At 39.2% G+C, this 25,711-nt stretch overlaps 2 protein-coding genes across 4 annotated transcripts in view; both read left to right on the plus strand.

The window, feature by feature from the left end:
* The window catches only part of DNAJB4 (DnaJ heat shock protein family (Hsp40) member B4), a 28,981-nt gene extending 24,574 nt beyond the window's left edge, over positions 1-4,407 (plus strand). For all 3 annotated transcript variants that reach the window (XM_074876358.1, XM_074876356.1, XM_074876357.1), the window contains exon 4: positions 251-4,407. In XM_074876358.1, the coding sequence (XP_074732459.1) occupies positions 251-484 (234 nt within the window). In that variant the 3' untranslated portion in view covers positions 485-4,407. The remainder of the gene's footprint in view (positions 1-250) is intronic.
* A 5,152-nt stretch (positions 4,408-9,559) lies between these two features.
* The window catches only part of GIPC2 (GIPC PDZ domain containing family member 2), a 29,032-nt gene continuing 12,880 nt past the window's right edge, over positions 9,560-25,711 (plus strand). The window contains exons 1-4 of the mRNA XM_074876359.1: positions 9,560-10,207; positions 10,988-11,307; positions 19,174-19,359; positions 22,923-23,103. Of these exons, the coding sequence (XP_074732460.1) occupies positions 11,056-11,307; positions 19,174-19,359; positions 22,923-23,103 (619 nt within the window). The 5' untranslated portion in view covers positions 9,560-10,207; positions 10,988-11,055. The remainder of the gene's footprint in view (positions 10,208-10,987; positions 11,308-19,173; positions 19,360-22,922; positions 23,104-25,711) is intronic.

Genomic DNA, 25,711 nt, shown 5'->3' on the forward strand with positions numbered 1-25,711 from the left:
GCAGGATATATAAGTACAGTTACCCTGCAGTGGCCATTGTGTAAGATTGGTAAATTCTGTGATATTCAATGACAAATTGAAGCCTTCACTTTTTAAGAGAGGAACACTATATTTGAATTTTGACATCTTAGTAGTGCACAGTGGAAATACTGTTTAGAATGCTAGTCTTTTCTAAATAATCCAAATTCAGTTGTAGGTATAAATAAAGTTCTGACCAATTTCTTTTTCCCATGATACAATCTTTCTTTAGGCTTTGTGTGGCAGCTCGATCAATGTGCCAACGATAGAAGGAAGAACCATACCCATGACAGTAAATGAAGTTGTAAAGCCTGGGATGAGAAGAAGAATTATAGGATATGGTTTGCCGTTTCCCAAAAATCCTGACCAACGTGGAGACTTAATTATAGAGTTTGAAGTAATTTTCCCAGATAACATTTCTCCAGCATCAAAAGAAGTACTTAGGCGAAATCTTCCAGTTTCATAAAATGAAGACTGTGTATGTCAACTGTTTAAATAGGACACTGGAAATGCAGAAGACTGGCAAGTCTGTGCTTTAAAAGTGCAATCTGTAACAACTAGTGGAATATTTGTTGTTTTTTTTTCTTTTGTTTTGTGGGATGGGTGGGGGGGGAAATAATGCTGCATGAGAAGAAAAGGGTTAAGTACAAGTCATACAGGTGACTTCTGCAGTAAAATTTACAGAGAAAACCACTCATTTTATTTTACATCTTCCTAATCAGAAAAGTTTCTTCATTATTTTGCCTAATGTAAACTGTAGTCAGTTTTTACAAAGTTAGCACATATTTCTGATACAGTACTTGAGCCTCCAAGTACTTTATTTCTTATATCCCTACCCTATCTATAATGTTACCCATTTATACAGAAATTGGAAATAGTAGTAGAAATACACAAATATATAAATATTTTGAAGAGGAAAACATTAAAGTTATCATTTTGGTATGTTGCCTTCCACTGCACAAAGCATAGACTGGGAAAATCAGCTTGGACTCCTGAACCATCCCCCAGTGAAATGAAAGCATTTTCTTTATTGCCCCAGAATGTGTGAGGACTGCACTGCGAGTCTAGCAAAGGGCATGTGGCTTGAGGAGCAAGAGTAGCTGCTTGCTGTAGGACAGCCTTCAGGCAGAACAGCAAGAAGGGATTCTACAAGTACATAAACAGCAAATGGTGGGCCTGCTGTCAAATGGGGCAGGGAAGCTGGTGCCAAATGGCATGGAGAAGGGGTGAGGTACTTAGTGCCTTCTTTACATCAGTCTCTACCAGTAAAACAAGCCTTCAGGAATTCCAGGCCCCTGAGACCAGAGGGGAGGTCTAGAACCTCGGTGGTGGAGGACCAGATTAGGGTGCACTTAAACTTGAAGTCTGTGAACCTGACAAATTGCACCCCAAAGTGTTGAGGGAGCTGGCTGATGCCATTGCAAGACCACTCTTAATTATCTTGAATGGTCATGGAGATTGAGAGATGTTCTGGTAGACTGGAAAAGAGCAAATATCCCTTGTACCTTCAAGAAAAACAAGAAGGAAGATTTGGGGAGCTACAGGCCCAGTCAGCTTCACCTCAATCCTTGGGAAGGTGATGGAGAAAATCCTCCTAGAAAGCATTTCCAAACACATGAAAGAGAAGGTGATCAGGAGTAGTTGGCATACATTTACAAAGGGGAAATCATGCTTGACCAACCTCATTGCCTTCTACAGTGAGATGACTAGCTTTGTGGATGACAGAACAGTCCATGTTGTTTACCTTGACTTTAGTAGACAGACTGATAAAGTACAGGTTAAATAAGTGGAAAGTGAGGTGGATTAAAAACTGGCCAAATGAGTGGGCACAGGAAGGTATGATCAGTGGCACAAAGTCCAGTTGAAGGCAAGTCAGTAGTGGTATACCCTGTGGCTCAATACTGGGGCCAATACTATTCAACATCTTTGTTAATGACCTGGGTTATGGGATGGAGCGGATCCTCAGCAGGTTTACAAATAGTGTAAAACTGGGAGGAGTGGCTAGTAACACCAGATGATGTACTGCCTTTCAAAGGGACCTCAGCAGGTTGGAGAACTGGACAGAGGATTCTCACAAAGTTCAACAAAGGGGAATGCAAAGTCTTGCTCCCTGAGGAATAACCCAAGGCACTAGTACGCCCTGGGAGCTGACTGGCTGGAAAGCAGCTTTGCGAGAAACATCTTGGGGTCCTGATGGACAAAAAACTGACTGTGAGCCAGCAATGCACCCTTGTGGCAGCAAAGGCCAAAGCTTTGCTAGCAGGCTGGGAGGGATCATCCTTATTCTCTACCCTCAGCACTGATGAGGATGCATCCTGGAGTACTGTGTCCAGTTCTAGGCTCCCCAGTGCAGGAAAGATACAAATTTACTGGAGTGGGTCTAGCACAGGGTGATGTATGAGAGTCTGAGAGAGCTGGAGCTCTTCAGTCTGGGGAAGAAAAGGCTTGAGGGGGAATCTTACCACTGCGTATCACCTGGTGGGAATGAATGAAGATGGGAGAGCCAGGCTCTTCTCACTGGCTATCAGTGACAGGACTAAAAGGCAATGGACACAAGTTAAAAGACAAGGGATTCCATCTGAACACAAGGAAACACCTTTTTATTGTGAGGGTGGTCAAACACTGGAACTGGTTGCTCAGAGAGGTTGAGGAGTCACTATTCCTGGAGATACTCAAAACCGGACTGGACATGGTCTTGGACAGCCTGCTCTAGCTGACCGTGTTTGAGCAGGGGTCTTGGACTACGTGATCCCAAGAGGTTCCTTCCAAACTAAATGATTCTGTGAACTTGAACTTGGACTTAGTACTTTTCACTAGACAGTGGTATGGGCCATGTTCTGCAAATGTGGCTTAGCCCAAAGATGGGTGGTACTGATGTGACAGCTTGAATCTCTGGGCAGTAGGTCTATGCTTGAGTGGAAAGATGCACAGAGAACACTGAAAGCATTTGGCTAGTGCAAGTATTTAAAGATCATGGTGATCTCAAGTATTCACTATTTTCAAAGGCTGAACCATACTCCCATGAAGAAGAAGGAGAAGCCCAGGTCCTAGCTAAAGGAAAGTTTGCTTAAGACATAAGGTGGAATAGGGGTTGCCCATGAACTTTCATATGCTTGAGTTGAGTCTTTTTTGAATACAAATATGACTTACTTGTCTTTAGAGTTAAAAGGTGCATAGGGAAATGGAGAGCCCTCTGTAATAGTCTAGTTTTATAATACAGTAATAGGGCTGGTTCCCTTGATTGTGGCATGATTTTGGTGAAAGAAATGCCTTGTGGGCGTGCTTTATTACTTGAGTTTAAAACCATATTACAGTGCTTTAACACTTTCAAAGGGGTTTTTTTTGGTTTGCTTTTTTTTTTTTCTTCATAAGAAAATATGTAAGATTTGCTGCCAGCTTTTTGCCTGTGGAAATTTAGTAGTTACCTACTCTGTTAGGTAACTTAAATAGCAGTGTTATCTTCATATATGTGATTTTCTGCAGGAAAGTAAATCATATGGAAGTTGGGATTTAATTTACAATAACTTTTTAATGAGCACAAGAAGAATCCCATTTCTGTTACTCAAAGGAATAGAACTTCTAGGAGATACTGTTCGAGTCAATTTTTCAACTGCAGATCTCTTCATACAGTGTCAGTTGTAGTCCTAAATCTACAAGGAGCTTAACAATTGCTGGAGCGGTATCACAAAGGGATAAAATTTGCTACTTAGTGCTTATGCATATTGTTAACACTATATATTATTGTTTGTTCAAAAAAATTCCCATTTCAATATGTTCCGCATTGCATTTCTTATGTGGTTTTTAAGTAAAAAGTGTAAAGTTGGTTTTTAACTTTCTCTTATCTTTTGTTATGATGGCAGATGCTATAAGCTACATGACTTCAAAAGCATATCATCCTAAAATACCTGTTTGTCAGTTTAAAAGCTAATGGATTGAGCACTTTGTAATCCAGGATCTTGTAACCATAGTCCAACTTGTAAAAAAAAAAAAAAAACAAAAAAAAAACCCAAAAAAACCACACCATCAATTAGGACTATTTTTTGTAACCATATTCAGGTAAGAGGAGTAGTGTTAAATTGAGGAATTGCAGTATATTGTGTATTTAGAGGTGTATATATATATGTATAGCAAACTAAACTTTTCCAACTGTTTTCATGCTCAAAATACAGAACTTTAGGACTGGTATGAAATGCTTGTATTTCTTTTCTTATGGAAAGGTAACAAACTATATGTTTCAGAAAATAGCATGTGGAATTACTTCAAAATATGAGAGGGAGCATTAATATCTATCTAGGATTCACAAAAATTAATATTTTTCTAATCAAAAAATGTGCTTAAAAGCTATGTTTTAAAAAATAATAAAGGCTGCTTGGGAAAAGGAAGCAAATACTCAGTCACCTACTATATCTCTAACTACTGAAATACATGGAAATAAAATGGACATTCATGAAGTTGGGATGAGAAGGATATTTTGATCTCCTGAAGGTTGCTTAAGTGCCATAGAAAGTAAAAGTCATCTGACTACTTTGGAGTTCATTCAACAAGTCTATGTTAACCTCTACTTCTAAAGAACATTTTTTTAATCTCCCCAACATCACGCTTTAGAATAACCTCAAGCTATTGGAAGAGAAGGGCAAGCTACATTACAGCCATTTCTCCTTTCTGCCATGCGGTGGTACTCTGCTCCAGAGCAGGCTTTCTGATGTCATGAGGATATTAGTATTCCACTCTTCCACTGCACCTTTCTTTTATTATCTGTGCTGGAAACTGATTGAAGCCTATTTGTGGTGTGTTGAACAGATGCGGTTTTGGGTTGGGTTTGAGTCCCAACCTGTTTACTTTGTCATGGAAGTATCAGATTCTTGAACTGGGGTTGAGTCTCCACTGTTGTTCTTACCACCATCTTCTTGTAACTTTGTATGTACTCACTTCCATTTGCCTTTTCATAGGGTGGAAGCTTTCTCTTCATTTCTATGACCTCTTCTAGTATTCACCCCTATTTTCACTGTGACCTTCAGTCCCAACCTCACAAACAGTGCTGAAGATGAGCAGTATGTATCATGATGATCAGTCAGATATTATTAATGTTCTAATTCTCAGATATGATAGTTTTAGTAAATGCTTAAAACAGTATCCATGTCTGATTCTCAACAGTCCAAGCATAGGGAGGAGGCATCCATCAGGTTGATGCATAGTGCTGTAAATGAATCAAGCTCTTGGACCAGTTGTACCTTCAATGCTAAGAGCCAAAGCATGGGTGAAGAAAAAGTCTGTAGCTGGCTTGGTTTTTAAGACCCTGGGTAAGCTGTGCACAGGTATCAGTGTGCCATGAAATTCTTGACCTTGCATAGTTTTGCTTAGAGACTGGAGGAGACCATTGTCTTGACTGGATAATTTGCTATTAGTTGTGGATTTTTTTAAATTTTTTTTTTTTGAGGGCCTGTTCCAAAATAAATCAGCAGCCTGGAAGGGGAGTTGTATTTGGCCAAGAATCAGTTCTACTTCCTGGTAAGTGCCACTAGCCCTGTGCTTGCATAAGCTAAACTTCCCCTGTTAATGAGTCATGCTTTGTGTTAATAATTTTTTTTTTTTTTGAGATGTACTGGGTGCAACTGGCTGGCATTTAGTTTTTGTTGAGAGAGGAAAACAATAGTGGTTTCCAAACCTTATTTTCCTTGGCTTTTAGTTAAGGCTGTATGATCCTAGACATATTTACATCTTTTTTTTATTTTCACCCTATAACCCTTGAGTCTTTCAAAATAGTCCTGGAAAACCCCAAATCTTTAAGCCCTTATGATGCTTTTGCCACTTCTCAATGACTTGGTCTCACTAATGTGGTGATGCAGTCCTAAAATGTGATTCTAGGAACTGTATATCTGGGGTGCTACTGAGCTAAAGGAGTGAAGTCTATAGCCTTTGTAAGGACTTTGCTCTGTTCATGGACAGCTGACTGATTCTAAAAAGTGCTAGACTGGTTAATATCTGTCTCATCTGTCATGACAGACTGTTACATCGCTGCTTTAGGTACTTTCATACTTGATGATGACCTGTGTGTCTGGCTGACAGGATTATCCAGTAGCAAGTGCTTCGTAGACAGGGGTTTGAGAGAATGATGTGCGTGACTGAATGGTATCTGTAGTATCAGATAACAAAGAATGAAAGGCACAGTGGAAGGGAAAGACACTACACTTGGGTGATTGTGGAGAAGAACAGAAGTATGGTCAGTCTTGCATTTGAAAAGCACACTCTGCCAGAGAAGCACTCCCTGTCAGATCTAGTCACTTTCCCTGACTACAACAGTATCAGTCCCATAGGGATCCACTTACAGAGCTCCAAGTCATAGTGGTTATGGCAGCTCTTGTGCTGACACCTGGCCCCCTTTATTAATTTATATAGTTGATGAAGCTTCTAAGAAGGTCTGGAGGTCACTAGACAACTTGACAAACTAAACGCAATCCATTTCTTTCTAGTACATGCATCTTGCGTGCTAGTCTGACTCACTGATGACATACTTTGGGGGTAGAATAGGTTTTACCCCACCAGTGAAACTTGCTATGATTCAGGGTAAAACTGTGCACTTTAATTCATATGCTAGAACTAAAAAATATGGAACATGGACATGCTACTGTAAATATCATTAAGAGACAATTTTCCAGTCTGTAAAAGCTAGTCCTCCTTTGCAGCTGACATTTAATAGTTCTTACTATATTGCTTACTGAACAAATCCTATAGAACCAGGATATTCATATATTCACTTACTGTTTAGCATGCAAACGGGGCAAATGGCAGTACAAGTCTCCTCATGAAATACAGATTCTCAGGTTTTCATTTGTCAAATTGCTCAGCAATGAACTATTGGCATGATTTGTTTCCTTCAGGCTCCTCCAATTAATTGTTCTGTTATTTAAAGAGTGAAAGTAGAGGTCTGCTGTTGCTCCCCTTGGGTCTAGAAGGTGTAACTGTCCTGTGCTTCTTTTGTTCCCCTGGAATTACTGGTTTACTCAAGGGAGGAGCTATACAGTAACAATCTTGTTAGTCATGCCTGATTGCTTCATCAAGGACAAATTATCATCTTCACACTCCTGCTGCCCTACGTAATTAAAAAAACAACAATCCCTACCCAGCCAGCTCCTGAAATATGGTATAGCATTTCCCTCAATAAGTACTTTATGGCATGCTCTAAAAAAGTGTCTCAACTGCTTGTATTTGTATCCAAAGAAAGGTTGATAAACTGGGTTCAGTGAGAAGCAGCCCTTGCCAGAATAGCTGTGGCCAAGTGTAATAAGGACCTACAACCACTTCTTGGAGCAATCCAGGAACACCATGTATTTTTATTTTCCTCATATACCAACAAACTGATTTTAAAAGTAATAGGAAGTAGGATAAAAATCTCTGGGATCCCCTTCTGCTCCCTATTGAGTCACAATTGCAACATTGAAGTCAGTGTGCAAAGTGAGTTTATTGCTGCTGTATGGACTTTCAGAGGATGGTTTTACTAGCTGATGTTTTTTATGTGTCAAAGCCAAAATATCAATACTTAATGTAGTATGAACAAACTCTCAGAAGATCAGTAAGTTTTGGGAATGGAGTTTGGGCCCCTCCTGTCACAGGCAGTTCTGGAGGAAATACAATCTTATTGAAAGGCTTTGTTTTGCAGTATCCTCTGATGGTTTTAAAAATAGTTTTTAACATTATTAATGAGTAGGAAATTTTAATTTTATTTTTATCAACATTCTTTTGTTTAGATAATTTATATCAGTGTAATGCTACCATAGATATTTATAAACACCAGCTATATTTTTTCTCAGTCTTAATTTCACTAGATTAAACAAGATAAGGTCCTGAAATATCTTAGAAAAGCTTTTCATTTTGTGGTCACACTTGTAATTCTTTTAAGCAGTTTGGAACATTAATTTGGAACATGAATGACCAGAAAGATGTAATATGCTGCAGGTAAGATCTTCACAGGTACATATATATATATAATTTATGTGTAGTTAAACAATTTTATATACTGATAGTTTGCAGTATAGCGCTGTGGCATTTCATATTCAGTAACATGGCTGTGTTTTATTTCTCCACAAACTTTATGGATGTTGCATGCTGCGATTCTCGCAACCTAAGTACTATGGCTGAGAAAGTGAAGAATGTGATAAACTGCAGTGTGCAATATAATCATAGGATAAAAGAACTGAAACCCATTTTTCCATTATTTTTCTTAGTACATGGTTTATTTTTCCTTCTAAAACCAAGGCTAATAATGGATTATTAACACTTTTATTTAAATGGTTAATTCTCTGACAATGTCACTTACAAGAAGTGAAATGTAAGTAATTTTTGGATCCTAGCTATCCTGAATTGCTGGAGGCTTCTTTGGATTCATGATCTAGTTTTAATTTATGTTCATTAATGTTGGCAGATGTTTCCCTAGTGGGTACACATTCAAGGAAGCCTGAGAGCAGGACTGGTTGTAGTTGGAGAAGATGTCTTGTGTCCATTATAGGTTTCTATTTTTTAAGGTTCTCAGCAGTCTGACTCATTTCTAGCTCTGCAGATCACTCAGTCAACACTGTGTTATGCTCACTAAATCTAAATGGTTGAAGCTGCTAATCCATGATCAGAGCAATATTAATAAATAGCATTCGCAGCTTAATAAACTGTAAGGACATGTAGCAGTAATGGACGGATGAAACTGAGTGTTGAACACTTCTTTACAGTTTCTTGCCAAAGCTGCGGGCTGCTATGACAGTTTCATGTAGACGCTGCTCTAGGTTTGGCTTTCGAGAATAATTTAGCATATGTGCAATTTTCCTCTGACTTAAACAACAAAAAAGTTCAATATCACCTGTTACATCATGTAAGTAATGATGGCATATACATGCTCCATACTGTTTGTATTAAACAGTACGATGTGATCTTCAGTTTATTCAGTTGGCTCTGTTGGTCTCATCATTTTTTCTTTCGCAGTTAAAAACTGATGCTGTTGCCCCAGGCTTTAAGTAGGATCAGCATAGTTCTTGTACAACTTCAGCTGTCTTTTTCCATCCATCTCCATATGAAACATGGAAACATCAACACTGTCATTGAAGAAAGTTTTGCAACAGATACCTAAGTGTAGGGATATGTCAATATCTGTGAGTTTTTAAAATAAAACAAATCTGCACAACTGCTGTATGTTGCTATATGGAAACATGACTGTTTTAATTTACATTAACTAAATTGTAACATCAGTGATGACCGTAAACAGTATTTACTGTTTTTTGAGATTGATCCAATTATCTTTTTAGAAGATGAGGAATGAGTTGGTAGAGACCACTGTTGGCAGAGACAAGACATAAATACTTGTTGATGTCACCAATTCCTTTATAATACATTTCAGTAAATGGAAAAAGGCATGTTTTAAAAGAAATTCCCCATTTAAAATTGCAAAACAACAAAACCCCCTAAATATGTGAATGAACATAAACAGTTTGGTACTGTTATTTATCCCATTTCATCTCACTGCAATCTCATCCAATCTATGCCAATGTGCTGTCTGAATTGCATTCCAATAATGGGAAAAAGTACACACAGTTCTCCAAGTTCAAAGAAATGTTCAGTTCAAGTTTTCTGGTTTCAAACTGGACTGGAAAGTCAGCTATTGAAGTGTGATGGAAAGTTTATTCTGTAATGTGTTTTTTATTGGTGGAAATGACTAGAAAATGAATAACAATCTTTAATCCAATTGTCTTTGATTAGAATTGGGTAAAAGGCATTTTTGAGTATTCGGTTAAATCTTACCACATGCTAGCTGCAAAGACTGAAATCCAGCTGACTTCAAACCTATTTTTCCCCACAACGTGAGCAGTTTAGAAGTTGTATGTATTTTCTGAGATGCTCTAGGTACTCTCTGATTAGCTATGCTAAGAACTTTTGACTCTGGGCTGCCTCCTAATAATTCACTTCTCCTGTGCTTACCTGGTCTAACTCAATGTGCCAGAATCCTTTTTTTTTTTTTTTTTTTTCCCTTTCAAAAGTGGTTTGTCTCTTTTATTCTGCGAGTCAGAAGATGTGGTAAGGCAATGCTGCTTCCCTCTGCAGCTTTATAGCAGATTGCTTTGGAAGTGCTGGATGTTGCCTCATGAAATTTCCACTCTTCACATCTTGAGTGGGTTCAGTACACCAGTGAAAATGGAGCAATTCCACTGAGGTGAGTGTAGTTACATTGGAGCACAGATGTCTTCTGTAACATGTGAACATCTCAGTCTATAAAATACATGTCCCTATTCCATGGTGGAGAAAGAAACATTTTAAATCTACAAAATGTTAGAAAATACATGTTTCAAATATATATATGTTAAATCTCAGTATTACAAAGCTTTTGCCCAGTTCCATAGGAAGCCTCTTAAACTTTGCTTATATGGCTGTTGCTTTGTTAATCCTGAGAGGATATAAACCTATTCTGATCAATATTTAGTACTTCCTTATTAGTAGAAATTCCTGAACTAGTGAGTGGAAAGAGGGTAAACTTTTTATGGTCTGGATTTGTGTACAATTTAGGGAAAAACATTAAAGGTATGCAAGTACACTTCACAGTATACACTTTACATAATGCACAAGTAGAAAAAAGTGGAAGAGCTATCTTTGCAGGGACCAGATAATGGGCCGTACCAGTCTTTGGCAAGCTCGGCATTCTTGGCGCAGCCCCGTTCGCTGCCGTGGGCAGGAAGGGTTATTTATTTGTGCCAGTAGCTCCTGTCCCAAGGCCGTGTGCCTCCGCTGTAGTCATGGCCGGTTGTGGCTTCCACGGTGGGCGGCGGGGAGGGGGGGGAGGCTTTGGGGGTCCCGCTGTGGCCGAGGCTGGCGGGGTGGGGTGCAGGCAGGGCAGAGCCCCGGTGCCCCCCCGACCCGCCGGGGACAGCCGGGCAGCGGGCGGGGCGGGGCGGGGCGGCCGCCGGGCCCGGGCCTCACCTGCCGGCGGCATGGCTAGGGCGGCGCCGGGGGCAGAGTCCAGCGCGGGTGGCCGGCGGCGGCAGGAGCCCGTTACAGGCGTGGAAGATGCCGCTGGGGCTGAGGAGCAAGAAGAAGGACAAGTCCAAGGAGACCCTCAAGCTGGTGGAGAGCGAGGCCCCGGCCCCGGCCCCGGCCCCCACCCCCGCGGGGGCCCCGGCACCGGCCGCGAGCGCGTCGCGGCTGCAGTTCCACACGCAGCTGGCGCACGGCAGCCCCACGGGCCGCGTGGAGGGCTTCGGCAGCGCCCGCCAGCTCTACGCCAAGATCGCCGAGGCGTTCCACATCCACCCCGCCGAGGTACGGCCGGCAGCGCCCGGGGGGACTCGGGTAACTTCTGCGCCGCGGCTGCCGGTGGGAGGTGGCTTTGCAAATTTTTTGCGGACGTGGGTATTTTCCACTTTGGGGGGGAAAAAATTCCTTTTTCTATTTCCATGTGAGCGTTACCATACGGGAAAGAATATAGGCATAACTGTATTTAATATTTTTAAACGGAAACGCAGTGGCCCTTTTACCCAAAACATCTCTGGTGTCTGGGTTAACCTGTTGCCAGCCTGCTGTTTAACACGGCGCTTCAGCGCTGGGTCAAACCGTTTGTATCGCAGCTGAGCGGATGAGTTATTTCCAGCGCAGGAATTACTGACTGTAGCGATTCGTTCCAGTTTAAAAAACCCCAACCACAACAATGGATCCATAAGGGTAAATACCCAGAATGAAGGCAATAGGGGGTATAAATGTTTTAAATCTGGCTACATTTTAAAATTCCAACTGAATGTGACGTTTGAAAAGTTTTCTGGTTTGCCAGGTAATTACTTTAAAAATCCCACTCTTGAAGTGAGGTTATTTAAATCAGTAACAGGATATTTTTTAACCCTGCTGCCTCTTTGATCTTTTTTTCTGAGCCAAGTTTTAAACATTTGTTTGGATAATGATTCATTTGTGTTTGTAAATGCGTTGTTTTCTCTTAGTTAAAAGATAGCGGCCATATCAAGTTCTTCCTACGTGGTTCTATGAACCTTAACCTCTGAGTGGCAAATTGAAACAAAGTGCTAGCATTTCGTTGTGCCTGCATGGGGCTATACAGCTTGTTTTCTTATTTGTAGCTGGCTCTTTTAAAGTAGTAAAGACTACTACTATAGACTTTGTTCAGAGAGTTTGCTGCGGCTTGACCTAGCACCATTTCAAACAGTAAATTGTAAAAGAAAAGTGGCAGTAGCCGTGAATACAGTTTAACCAGTCACTGGTGCATGAAGTAATTAAGTACCAGTACCATTGCCAGCCAATGCACCTACGTCCCAGACCTTCCCAGCTGCCTTCTGACCTTCTGCTTCTCCATTTTCTTTCCATACTGAGCTGCTGTTCCCCTTTGGTTCTGTTCCATCTTCAGTTATACCTTCTACTCTCAAGTTCTCATAATTGTCAGAATATCTTCTATTTTAGTTTTCTTTCTTCCACTGTTGAACTTTTGTTACTGATTTTTGGCATCACCAACTTGAGAAAGAACAGGTTCACCAGGAAATTCAATTTTGTATGAATGGTGTGCTCCCATTTCTCCTGCTAGATGTATAGTCTGACACCCCCAAAGGTTTTAGAGGAAGCACCACATGGTTCATGGGCATCTATTGCCAGCCTTGTTCTAAACCAGAGAAGTATCTTTTCTTTTTTTCTCTACTGTCACATTACTAAATGTTTTTTGTTTTCTTGTGGTTTTTTTAAAACGTGGTTTATTGGTAAAAATGGATGGAGAATTATTGCTGGAGGCACTGAACTTAAAATCTTTTACTCAAGAAATTCAATTGGCTTTAGGAAACTAAGTTGTATGAAGTGAAAATAGGGATCCAAAATACTTCCTGGTGTAAAGGTGTCACAGCAGAGTGAAGAACCTGGACCAGAGTCTTGCCACAAAATTTTGGATTGACAAGATAAAATAGGATAGGTCAGTGAATGGCAAGGGGTACCATGAAATGTGACTTTATTAGTGCAACTGCTGAACTTGCTGAAAGTAAGGAAAGACTGGATATTTTAAATAGTATTATCTATTTATTAAAGCTGCTTTTGGTGTAAAGAATAACATCAGAAGCTACACCTCATCAAACTGAAAGACACTGAGGTACTCAAATGCCGTTTGTAGGTGTTACCTGTCTAGGAAAGTTTCTGTGACCTAGCTATGCTGAAGCCTATGGGCAGTGTGATACCTGAATGCCTTCGGAAACAAGTACTATCAGAGAGATCTCTGCCCTGTAGTGACTGAGGTGGAAAATAGCGGGGGGTGGGGTGAGGGGAAGAGCTCAGCGTAGAGAGCATTTGGATAACTGTTGCAGAAGTGAATATATTCAATAGGATATGTGAGTTTACTGCAGTATAGGCAAGGGTATGGATTCTTGTACTTCAGTGTTCTAGTATGGTTCAGGATGAGCTATACTTGTCATCTGTTGCTTCTCTTTTCAACTCTGCATGGTTACAGCACCTCATTTCCTCTTTGTATCACATCTTGCAGGACCAGATGAGTTTAGCTTCTGCTGGAGAATCCTTTCCAGGGTTTGTGACTGACTGCCAACAGTGACAGAGAGAAGCTTGTATAAAACACAGTATTTGTTGAACAGACACTGACAAAAACTTCTGTGCAGACCTGGATCATGAGTAGGGTAGGATGGGGACAGAACAAGACAGGTATAGCTTCAGAGGTGACACTCCTCCACTCTTATGATGTTTGCTAGGCGTCTGTGAAGGAGTGAGCCATAACAGCAGCTTTCTGAGGCTTTTCCTGTACTCACCTTTTCTTGTCTAGGTACTTCATTCTTCATCCATCTTCCTAGGTGAATATATATATCAGTTATCCCTTTTGAACCTGACACTCAGCCTGCATCTCTGCCTACCTCTCTGACTTTTACCATGACCAGCATTTTTTCTTTTCCTTGTTCAACGTGAATGTTCTTTCCACAGGGAGAAGGAGTGAAGATAGCTTCTAGCAGTGCATTGCCTGTATCATTAATATGAGTGCTGTTTGAGGTAGATCACATTGGCCTTGACATTTAACTTTATTTCTTCAACAGGGTTTCAACAAGGAAGCACAGAGCTAAAAAAAATTAGATGCAATTCTTAACTAACAACACTACCCATCCACAGTTATGTGTATGTTTCTACTTGCATAAATAATACAAATATCTCCCTGATTTTTTCTATAGAGGATGAAGTAGGAAAAGTAGTTGGAAAAAGTATTTATGTATGGTCTTGGCCATTTAGGATTACTACTCCATTGTGACTATTGGGAAATGTAGCAGGGACTGTTATGTTCCCTGTAAGAGAGAAAATGCTAAGTGCAGCCTGTATGATAAATGAATGAGCACTGACCGAAGGACAATGTGGGTCTGTTAAAGTATGTGGTGGTGGTGGTGTGCTCCTGTGGGAGCACAGGGCTTTACAGTATTCGAAGTAGCTAATCGGGCACTGGGAACGTGGATATTGAAAGTCCAACTATATTTCTCGTTCAGATGAGAAGGAAATTATAAACCACAGAAGCTATATCGACTTTTGGTTTGTGTACTCATAATTTGCACTTTTTGATTATTTTGTTTGCTTTGGAAGGTGAGGTATGGTGGGGCTGGTGAGGTAAGTTGAATGCTTAGTGGGTGTGTCTGTCAAGAGCTCATGGAGGTTGGGGTTTAATTTCACAGTGGAAGGAATTTTGTTTCATAAGGGGAATACAGGAAAAGGGAGACCTTCCCAGTAGCATTGAGGGCAGAAATGCAGCTCCCTCTGTGTCTTCCAGTAACAAGAGTTCAACTGCTGAGCTTGGGTCTGGGCTGTTGTTCCATGGGCCTTGTCTCCTCATGCTAAAGAGTTAAGTATAATGTGAGGCTGTGCCACATTAAACTTTCATAGAAGTATTTGATTTAAACCTGTTCAACTTAAACTTTTATGAAAGAATACTGAAAAATAAGCCACTGCTGAAACTTAGGTTTCTGAATAAAAGTGACCTTATAACAAGAAAAAATCCGAAGTGTATTTTAGGAGGTTAGAGAAAAGGGTCAGCTTGTGAAATCCTCATCACCAAAATGTTCAAAGTTTTAAGGTATATGCTTATCTGTCAAAACAAATTGTTCACAATTTTGCCTACAGATTGAAGACTTTAAATGAACAACTTAACATTCCCTACAGACCCCCTCCTTCCAACCCTATGGCAACAATTGTTTGCTTGCTGTTCCCCTAAGCAGTGCTTAAATTTCACACCCGTATTACGTGTGATGCTTGCTTTGATAATGATCTGTTTTTGAAATACTTTTAAGCTGTGTGGAAGAATTTACACTGTAATTCTTCTGTGTTCTGGGTTTAAAAAAAAGAACAGTAAAACATTGAATGCTTATTTTTTAGTGCTTTGAATGTATCGGGCAGGCAAAGTTGCATACCTGATAGAGTACCAAAAGCACACTAGAACTTGGAGGACTTGGTTACTCTCCCTGTTGCTGCAGCTAGTCAAGGTCCCCACATTTTCCTCAGGGAGGATAAAGTGAGTAAGGTGCCCAGAAAATGCGTTGGTGATTCCTTGATATAATGACGTCTATGTATATAGGGATATCAGTGGGTGTTACATCTTGCTCAGAAGTAGAATTACCATTTCCCCATCTCTTAAATACAGAAAGTGATTATGATCTCCTCTGTGAAGTCATCTGAGATCTATTGATTTTAAAAGCACTTTTAATAGCTTCTGAGTATGCCATCTATCAGTCAACTTATTTTTGAGTTCTTCTCAAGGTGTAGGCTTAACATGGAAGATGAGAATGTAATTAATATATAGCATATACAATACGCTACTGCATATATACTTTATATAACACATAGCGTAACCCTCTCTTTCTTAGCTAATACAGTTCCTTTATATAACACGGAGTGTAACCCTTTTTTTATTGGCTAATGTAGTCTCTTCCTATTGAAAATACTGAGGCAGGGAATAATCTGTTAGTAATCTTATCTGACAAATCTATTTTATAAGGTTGTGCATAAGCCCCGGTCCCTGCCAGCTGAGTGGAATTTCCTTGTTCTGTGTGCTGCACAAGAGAACTCTCAGCTGAAGGAGGTATCCTAGATACTTCGTGACTGATGTAACAGTTATGATTTAAAATATCTTGCTAAAGTTGGCATGAAATGTCACAGCACTGGTATGCTGAGTTAAAGATCGAATCCATATGAAGGTTGAGGGTAGAAAGAGAGAGAAAAGGCTTAACAATGAAAATTGCACATTGAATTTTTTTCCTGCTTCGTTTCTGGGCAAGAAAATTATTATTAAAAATATACCAAGCTTTCAGTGAATGGAAGGTGTACTATAGTAGATGTTGTTTAAGTACTTACGTGTATAAGCTGTTATTAGGTAAGTAAAATCTATGAAAAAATACATTTTTTTTAAAAATTGACACATTTCAGTCATGTACAAATAAAGCTGTGCTGTAACTGATAGATGGTGTAACTGTATATTATCCTGGGTAGGTACATCTTTAGTACATTACTCTGCATATATCTGTTCTGAGAAAAAGCAGTTGTTCACTAAAGAGGATAAAGAATGATTTAAGTTTTATTTTTGACTGGCTGATGCTCTCTCAGCCTTGTGGTTAGCACAGAACTGACTCACAGAAAATTCTGCAGACTTATAGGCTGTAGTAGGAATGCCATCCAGATGAAGGTCTAAAAAGAGAAACTCTGGATCGGGTTTCTAAATATCACATTTCTGCTCTGTTGCCAATTTTATCTATTCAAAAGTGTGACAGTAGTTACTAGATGATTGTCTGTTTGACAAGGTCAGATGAAGGATGCTAATGTCTAAAATGTAAAGATACAGTGCTTGTTGTACATTGTAAGAACAAGAACTGAGTTGCAGTTGTAAACTGGCCAAGTTATGTATGAGAGAGAGCTGAAAATGTATATGTGAACTTTATATAGTCTGTTTGAATTGAACCTTCTTGGTTTAAAAAAAAGCTGATGATTAGAGATGATTATTTATAAATTAAAATTTAGTTTTCTACTTAAAGCCAGCTGAATTCCTCTAGGTGATATTACTGCTTGAGTATTGGTTAGCTGAAAAACTTTGCATTACCTGAGAAAATAAAACAAATGTCTGTTAAGGCTGTGCTATTATGACTCTCATTGTTAAATTGTTAGATCACAGTTGATGTTTGATGGATTGTATGAGACAAGCAATTAGGCTTTGAAGTAGAGCTGTTTGGGTTGGTTTTTTTAAAACTAATAACAAGCCCCCCCTCTCATCAAGAAACACCATCTCACTACAAAACTTTCAATGTTTAAAACCAAAACCCCCAATAGTTATAGAATCTAAGTTCTAGAAAGCTTCAGAAACTTAAATGCCCTTGGTGAAATACATTAGGAAAAGTATTCGCCCCTCATTTGACCTGAAATAGATTTGAATAGGTTGGTGACTTTCATTTCAATTTTTCTGCTGTTGTCCAGTGTGCCGGAAGGAAAGAAAAGGCAGTTGAAGTGTTCTGGTGCAGAAAACCTTGTAACTTTTCCAAGTGTAGTGAGGGAAGTCGGGAAGGCAGAAGGAGACCCCCGCTTCCAGTGAAGCAGTGGTGGGTTTGGCAGGCTGTGGGCAGAGGTCTGTGCCTGGGTTTTGGGGCAGCTGGCCTCGCCCACTGCTCCCCAGGTACTGCCACTGGAGTGGTAGCAAACATAAAGGACACAGAGCGACGTCCTCCTGCTGTTTTTCTCAAATGCTAGGCTGGTTTCCCACTGTGTTCTTCTTTTCATGTGTTGGCATTGCTTTTTATACTTCTTAATTTGAGCTGTGTGGGCAGTGAGCTGCAAGGGGATCCACAGTGCGCTCTGAAGGAAAATAATGTCCAGCAGATACAGGCAGGGGGTAGAAGAGTATCTACTTTTATCTCCTGTCCTGTCAGAGCCATGTGCATACTGCTGGCAGCAGAGCCTGATGGTTTGCAGCTGTGGCTTTGACACCTGTGCTGGATGGCCAAATGGGGTGGCAAGTCTCCTCCTCTTCCCCTGTTTCCAGCGGCAAGTGAAAGATGGTCTTTAGGGGTGCTCTTTGCCTCAGTGAAGTAGATTTTAGGGATTCTCTAAGTTTCTCTTGGAGTGCAGATTTTCTCCATTTTGGGTGCTGCCCAGGAGAAGGCTGTGCGGGGCTCCCCTCACTCCTCCCCAGCTACACCTTGGAAAGGAGTTGGGGAGGAGTAGTTACTCTAGCTGCGAGGGGGAGCACTGGGTTGTGGTTTTTTTGGTTTTTGGCTAGGCTGTTCAGTACAGCCTGTACTTGAAAAGCAGAAAGCCTGAAGCCTGCCCAGACTGGCCACATTCCTCCATGCAGCACCATGTGGCAAAAGCATCATCTCTGTCCCAGAGACTAACCCTGTACAGTAGGGTTAGTCTCATCTTGCCTATGCCCAGGAAAATAAAGAACCACTAGTATACATGTAGAGAGAAAAAGGAGTGCCTAACACCCAGTGCTGAAAGGAAATCCCTCAGAAAGGCTGATTTATAAAGAACCAATTTGCCCTTTTTCTTAAGCCTTGCTTTTATGAAGCTGGAACAGAGATGACCCCCATTTATGCTGGAGAAGGGTTAGGAAACTAAGCAAACCCATCGGAGATGATGTGCTCCGAGCTAATGGGGGAACACATGGAGCAATATAAAACATTTCATGCTCTCTCATGACCCTTTTGTTTTGATAAGCTCTCTTTTTTCCCCATGCAACTGCTTTCAAGCAGTCCTGTTTTAAAGCAGTCCCTAGTGATGTTTGAATCCTGTGGAATTTGAGGTGGGTGAACGATAAAGCGAAAGATGGTGGTGGCTCTTCGGTTTGCTCACTGTAACCTCTGGAACAAGCTGTTCTGCTGTAGCTCAAGATGCCAGTGTCAGAGTTGGTGTGCTGAGACAGGCCGGGAGAGGCTGCTCACACAGATATGTGTCTTTCCTTTGCTTCCTGCCAGCTCTTGTCTGCAGAGTTTGAGCTATTGATGCTTCCTGTCATGTGCGTGGATGGAGACTGTTACCTCACCTGGGACAGCTGGAGAAGGAGAGTTATCATTTCAGCTATGGATCTGTCAGAGAGGCTAGAACTATGCTCTCCTTTTTATCTTCTTATCAAGCTCACCAAACCTAATATACTGTTAAAGATAATGTGTTTGCTTTCCTCATGCACAGATTATGTTTTGCACTTTGAACACTCATAAAGCTGATATGGACAAGCTCTTAGGTGCACAAATTGGCCTTGAAGATTTCATATTTGCCCACATAAAAGGACAACGAAAAGAAGTGGAAATTCTTAAAACTGATGATGTACTTGGGCTTACCATTACAGACAATGGAACAGGCTGTCCGTTTATAAAGGTAAATGTAATTACCAGTGGAATACTTTGCTCTATAGAAGCTTCTGTTACTATAACAGGTTAATTGCTGTTTTAATGATCCTTTAGAACTATAAAATCTTTTATTATATATATGGTAAGTAAAAAATAAAGTTGCTTTTCTTTAGGTGCATAATTCAAAATCAGTTCAGCTATTTCTGTACTTCATGTCATTCAAAATTAGTTCATTTGTTCATTGCTTCTGTAATGTGTATCAGCTTTACAATGTGACCATTGTATTTTCTGACCTACCCTGAAGTAGTAGGTGTTAGATACTGCTTGCATCTGCCCCCTCCTTTTTTTAAGTGATTTTCTGATGTCATTTATTAGGTGCTTATAGAACTTCTGTCACTCATGTGATAATGAGATCATGTTCTTTCAGTCTTTATGACTGTTCACAGGGCAGAAGCCTTTGTGCTGTATAAGAATAGGTGCAAGTGTAGTGCTTTTTTGGCTTTCCAGTATCATTGCCTTAGGTAGGGTGAATTAAAAGGTGCTAAGGATATGGATTAACACAATTTACCACAATTAATTTGAGTTGCAACTATGGGCAGTAACATGTATAATATATTAATCATAATTGCTTTCCTCCTTCTCTTCTATATGACCTCCAGATAGTATGTTTTGAGACAAGTAACGTTGAGGAAATGATGCTGCCCTTCTTGCTGGACTAGGTATTAGGATCCTTAATCACATTTTCTGCCTTTTTTAGATGCTTTGCTCTAATCTACTCCAATTATCCATTATTAGTGAGGCACTGGCAATTATCTTCGATTACTGGTGTCCCAATCACTGTTCTCATTGCTATTATAAACAGAGCTTCTTGTATCGAGAGGTTGTATTCTTAATTCATTCCTTAGCTACCATGGTTATAAAACAAGATGTGGTTTAGAAATAGGTTTGCTTGTCTTTGTTACGGAAAAATGTGATTGAGATCATGCTTGGGAAAGCTGAGATGCAGTGGAGGTTTCAGTAAGCATTTTGGCAAAACCATAGCCTCATTTTTTTATGTTTATAGACACAGAACTCTGAATTTCTAGTGGCAGCATCCATGCAGCCTGTAACATTCAGTCACGCTGCTGCTTATGTGGCATTTTAAAAGAAGGCATTGAAAGCAGTGCTTCAGTGATTAAAGTTCACATGTGCAGCACTGTACAGAGGGTTACTCTATCTGTGCTTGGTTGGTAATACGGAGAGAGAGAACAGCCATCACATAGACCACTGCATAATTGGAGTAGACTGGAAAACCCTCATCACATTATCAAGACAAGCTGTAATTTCTAGTAAATCATATAAAACTTGTCTGAACAAATAGATCATTGTCCTTGTACTGGTCTAATAATAAGCAGTATAATGAAGATGGTGCAGTCTTTGTGGGAATGCATCAGTTTAAAGGAGGTTTCTAGGAGCTTTTTTGCTGTTGTCTATTTAGCTAACGGATTTTTTTAAAGTAGCATAGAAAATAAATATGCCAAAGTAAAAGCTGCATCTTTTATACTTGGTTGTCTAGGTAAATGTCTCTACTTCAAAGTTTGATGTAATTCTTTTTGTTTATATATTTATTTTCCTTGAAGAATTGTTATTATGTTCCATTAACAATATTAAATTTACCTATCTGTGGGTTGTTAAAAGCTGTTATGGGCTGTAGTCATTTTATTGTAGTTTGAATAACAGGGCAGTTCCTAGGTTTGGTATATAATTCGGCCTGTTTTTAAACCTGACGCTCTGAACTGTACGTTCTTTTCCTATGAAATCTAATGTTGTTTTGCCTTACTAAGAACAGAACTTGGTATCATTCTACTTTCACAAATTTGTTTTCTGGGTACATGGCCAGATGGGAAGATGTACTATGGAATCAAATTAGCCATTCAAAGAATAACAGTAGAACTTCAAGCATGACTGACTGGTGTATAAGGAGACATTATAAAATGGAGCGGTACAATTAATTTTAGGCATTGCATAGGAAATGTAGATCCTAGCTTCTAAATGGACTTTAGAGCACTTGAAATACAGGCATTTCAATTGCATCTTAATTACTGTGACAATGTAGCTTGGTTGTCTCTAGTCAGTTAACTTGGAGTGATGATAAAAACTAAGTCATATGAAAAAAACGTTTGATATGACACAATTAACATAGCCAGTGAATGTTACTTAAACAGTTGTGGTGTTAGGATCCAAGTGAAGAAGAAAAGCTAAATAAAAATTAATTCAACACATAGAATAAACTTTAATTGAAGTCTCATAGGCACGCTTTTGAATCCTGGCACCTGGGAAGAGACTTTGGGACTGAGTTTCTGGTGTGTGTACGATACCCACCTCTTCATTCAGCATGAGGCTTCTTCTTGGTTTTAATCTAGGTTAAAGAAAAAAGTGCTAGAAAGAGTTAAACTCAGCCTGAAGCTAAAAATTGTTGCAGCATATTATAGGACACTGAGCACTATCACACTTCCCACTGACTCTCTCAGATGGAGGCATGTATGTGGGCTCAGACATGCGCACATAAACTAGAAGCAGGTTTCTGAGATGGTTATGCAGCTAGGCTAGGTGTTATAGCAGTAGGTGGTAATATGTTTGTCTCCCTTGTCCCACTGTTATTTCACTCCAAGTTAGCCTGAACAACATCAGTCCTTATTGAAAAGTATGTTATTTGGGAAGATACTAGAATGAAATTCCTATCTCTACAAAATCGAAGATATTCTACTATGTCATAGCTTTTCTATTAAATAGCCATGGGATAACGGCTTACGTGACTTAAGCACATGATAAACAAAGATGACAGCATATAACAACAATAAACAGAATCACTGAGATTTTAAGTGTCCTTTAGTAGGCTTGATAAATCATAGAGATCTTTTAAAGATTTTTTTTCTCGCTTTTTAAATTCCACTTCACAAAAACTATAAACACTAACTTCTGTTATGTTTTATGACCTTTAGATCATTTGTATTTGTATTCCATGAGATGGCATCTAGAAGAATTTCTTATTCTTTATTGTTACTTCAGCGGAAATACTTTAACATGCAGCTGTATAGCTTGATGAGGAAAACAGTAGAAGTTTTATCACTATAGATGGGTCTTATTAAGACTAGCCCATTATTGTATGCAGTTTTTTAGTCTGTCACACACATTTTCTTATGTCCTTGGACCAAACTTGAGAAAAGTTCTGTTCCTATTCTTGTCAAGCTATTAAATCAAAATAAAAACCCAAACCTCAATTAAACATTCACATTACTGACATGTTTGGGTTCACTTTTAAAGCATAAAAATAGTAGCTTATTGAGAAGCTGTAATTTCTAAAGTATGATTGCATTTTTTTCTTTTTTCCTATTGATTTTATAGTCAATGTTTATTAAAATAGTTTGAAAAAGAATGCTTTCCAAAGTATGTTTTATGAAAATCTTATCAACAGAATGCACTGCTGATATAATAAGCTCAATGGTAATGTTGTTAACTGAGATTCTTGAAACTCTGTGGTGTCACCTCTTTACCTTTTAAAGAAATATTTGTAATTGTGGTGTGGTTTTTTTTTTTTTCTTTAAACAATAGCGGATCAAAGAAGGTAGCCTTATGGACCAAATCAAAGTGATCTGCGTGGGTGATCACATAGAGACTATAAATGGAAAAAATGTGTCAGATTGTCGGCATTATGAAGTTGCCAAAATGCTAAAAGATCTGGAGAAAGGTCGGATGTTTAAGCTGGAGTTGATAGAGCCTATGAAAGCATTTGGTGAGTGACCTGACTGTCCACCTTGTTCATTGGATATTGAAATCCCAACATTGCATTGCGTTGCAAGTTTGCTTTCAGATTGCAGCCAGGTGTCCATTGCAGCCAGGTGTCCACCCAAGGTAACATAACTGCTACAAGAAAGTACATTTGGTTTTTTTTCTTTGAAGTGGAAAATTTATGAATGGATTTTCTTCCATTTTGCTTTCTCCAGCAGTCATTCCAGTGTGGGCTGCCTCAGCCTGAGTCTCAGTTGCTCAATTCCTTTGCCACTACACAATCATGCAAAACAAGTACAGGAATTGTACTTATATAGATACAGTTTTAAAGCATGGATCACTTCACTAATGTGCTGATCCTCAAACCTCCTCTTTTCCTTTATTGATACATAATCCCTGTTCATCTGTGTGTCAGATTTTTCTATTTCTGTACCCTTTACTGAGGACTCCGCTCTCTAATGCAGAAGGATGCTGCAGAAAAGAGTTTGGGATTCCCTAGAGCATCTCCTTTGCTATATGCCTGCCAGCTCTCCCGCTCCCCAACTTTTTTGTGGATCTCTAATCATACAGCAGCTATACTCCGAATTGGAAGGAAGCAGTATGGGAAAGCTCTGTGTCTACCTACCACCTGCGTGCTATGAGAAAGTGATACTTAACGTAGGAGGAATGAATACCTACTGCTAATCCTTAGGTATATTAATTTTATAAATGTGGTAAACAAAACAAAGTAGGTTTAGCTCAGGGAGTCAAAATAGAGACTGAGTTTTAATTTTTATTCCCCGAACTATGTAGCATTTTTCTATAATAAAAATTTCACAATACTACTAAATTATAAGTGTGTAGGAGTCCTTGTGCATACCTGCACTAACAGCAAGTTCAAAATCACCACCTTCACCACAGCAGCAAAAATTTGAACTGTTTATTTTTCAAATCTTTTTTTACTTAGTATACTGTTTAGAACTGCTGTCATACACCAGTCTTGACACTTGGTGTCAGAATAGCAGCAGAAATTGAAAATGAGAGAAATGTAAAGATTTCCTTTTGCTTTTGGTGCCTCTGTGAAGAATGAGGGTTGTGAGTTAATCTCTAATGTGTTTGGATATAAGATTGATACTCCTGTTAAGTAAATGTGCGTGTTATACCTTACGCTAAAGTCGTATTACATATGTATAGTAATTAGTAATTGCAATTAGTATTGCAATTAGTAATACAGGAATACCTTTTTAATATGGGTCTATAATTTGTATTCAGTGCTAAATGTGTTACATAGTCTGATTGTAAAGACCAGGATAAATCAGCATTTGATTGTTGACTTCAGTCATTATTTAGTAGTAATTACTTCAGTCAGATGATTAAGATACCTTTCAGTCTGCCTGTGGTGTAGAGAAGGAAACCTGCTAATTCCATGGCAATACCTTTTACCTGAAAATTAGGAGGCAATCAGAGATTTTTGGACAGATTTTTGAAAGATGCATATTATTTTTCACCCTACAGAAATTAATACAATTTGCAGTACCCAATAGATTAGCATATCCCTCCTCTAGCCTTAGGTGCAGTTAGGCTTCAGGCACAAATTTATTCAAGATAGTGTTTAAGGTGTAGTATGCTGGAATAGCCCCAAAGGAGATGACAAATAAGATCCAGATCCTGCTGGACAAGTAGGTGCTGAATTCCTGTTAGTTTCAACGCAAGTTTGTGAGGGAATAAGAGACAAACCTCTGTGTGAAATTACTAACTTTTATTTTTCGTCTTCTCAGCAGAATGTGAAAAAAGTATAATTTACTGGTTGGATATCTTTCTACCATGTGTACACAGGCTGCCTCAGCCACTCTAGATAAGGCTTGTAGCACAGAATTAAAGACTTGTCTGAATAAGATTGGTCCTTACCAGTCACAAGCTGTCCCTCTATGAATTGGTGAAAAATTAATAGAAACAAAGTAAAGGCAGCATAACACAAATGCTATATTTAAATTATGTGAATATTAAAAATAGTTTCTGTGATGGCCAGAGAGCTTTGGTTTGAAGTACTGCAGATAAAGGTTCTGTCATATCATGAGTTTTAAGGTGTTAATGATGGCAGAACCAGAAAAATATTTATGTTGTATCAGGAATGACTTTTTCAAACAAGTCTAGCAGAAATGATGACAATCTTAAGGATGTTTTAAACTGTCCTTGAAGCAATAAAAGGATTAAGGAAAAGTGTTGATCCTAAGTATATATGTAAGATACTGTGCCATATCTATTTGTTAAAGTAAAAGCAATTAAAATTTACTTTTCAAGACTTTGCCAGCAGAGTAATCTGGATTTTTGACTACTTATGTAAGAATGATGAATTGGAATCTACCTGGGCAAAATTAATATAGCATGTTAAAGTCTTGCCCTCAAGGAGAGTTTATTAGAAAGGTATGCTGTTAAGAGGAGGAATAATCTGGTAGAGAAAATAGCACAGTTAAAAACAGTTCTGCAAAATTATTTCCTCTCTTCTAGCACTTTCCAGATTAATTATGTAAATCCCCAAAATTTTGGGTGAACCCAGATATTCTTAGTAGAGATTTATGAGGTGTGAAATTGTGACCTTGGTGAAACCAGTGGAAGAGCTCCTGCAGATCACT

Source organism: Strix uralensis, chromosome 8, assembly GCF_047716275.1.
Source record: "Strix uralensis isolate ZFMK-TIS-50842 chromosome 8, bStrUra1, whole genome shotgun sequence".
Classification (NCBI taxonomy): Eukaryota; Metazoa; Chordata; class Aves; order Strigiformes; family Strigidae; genus Strix; species Strix uralensis.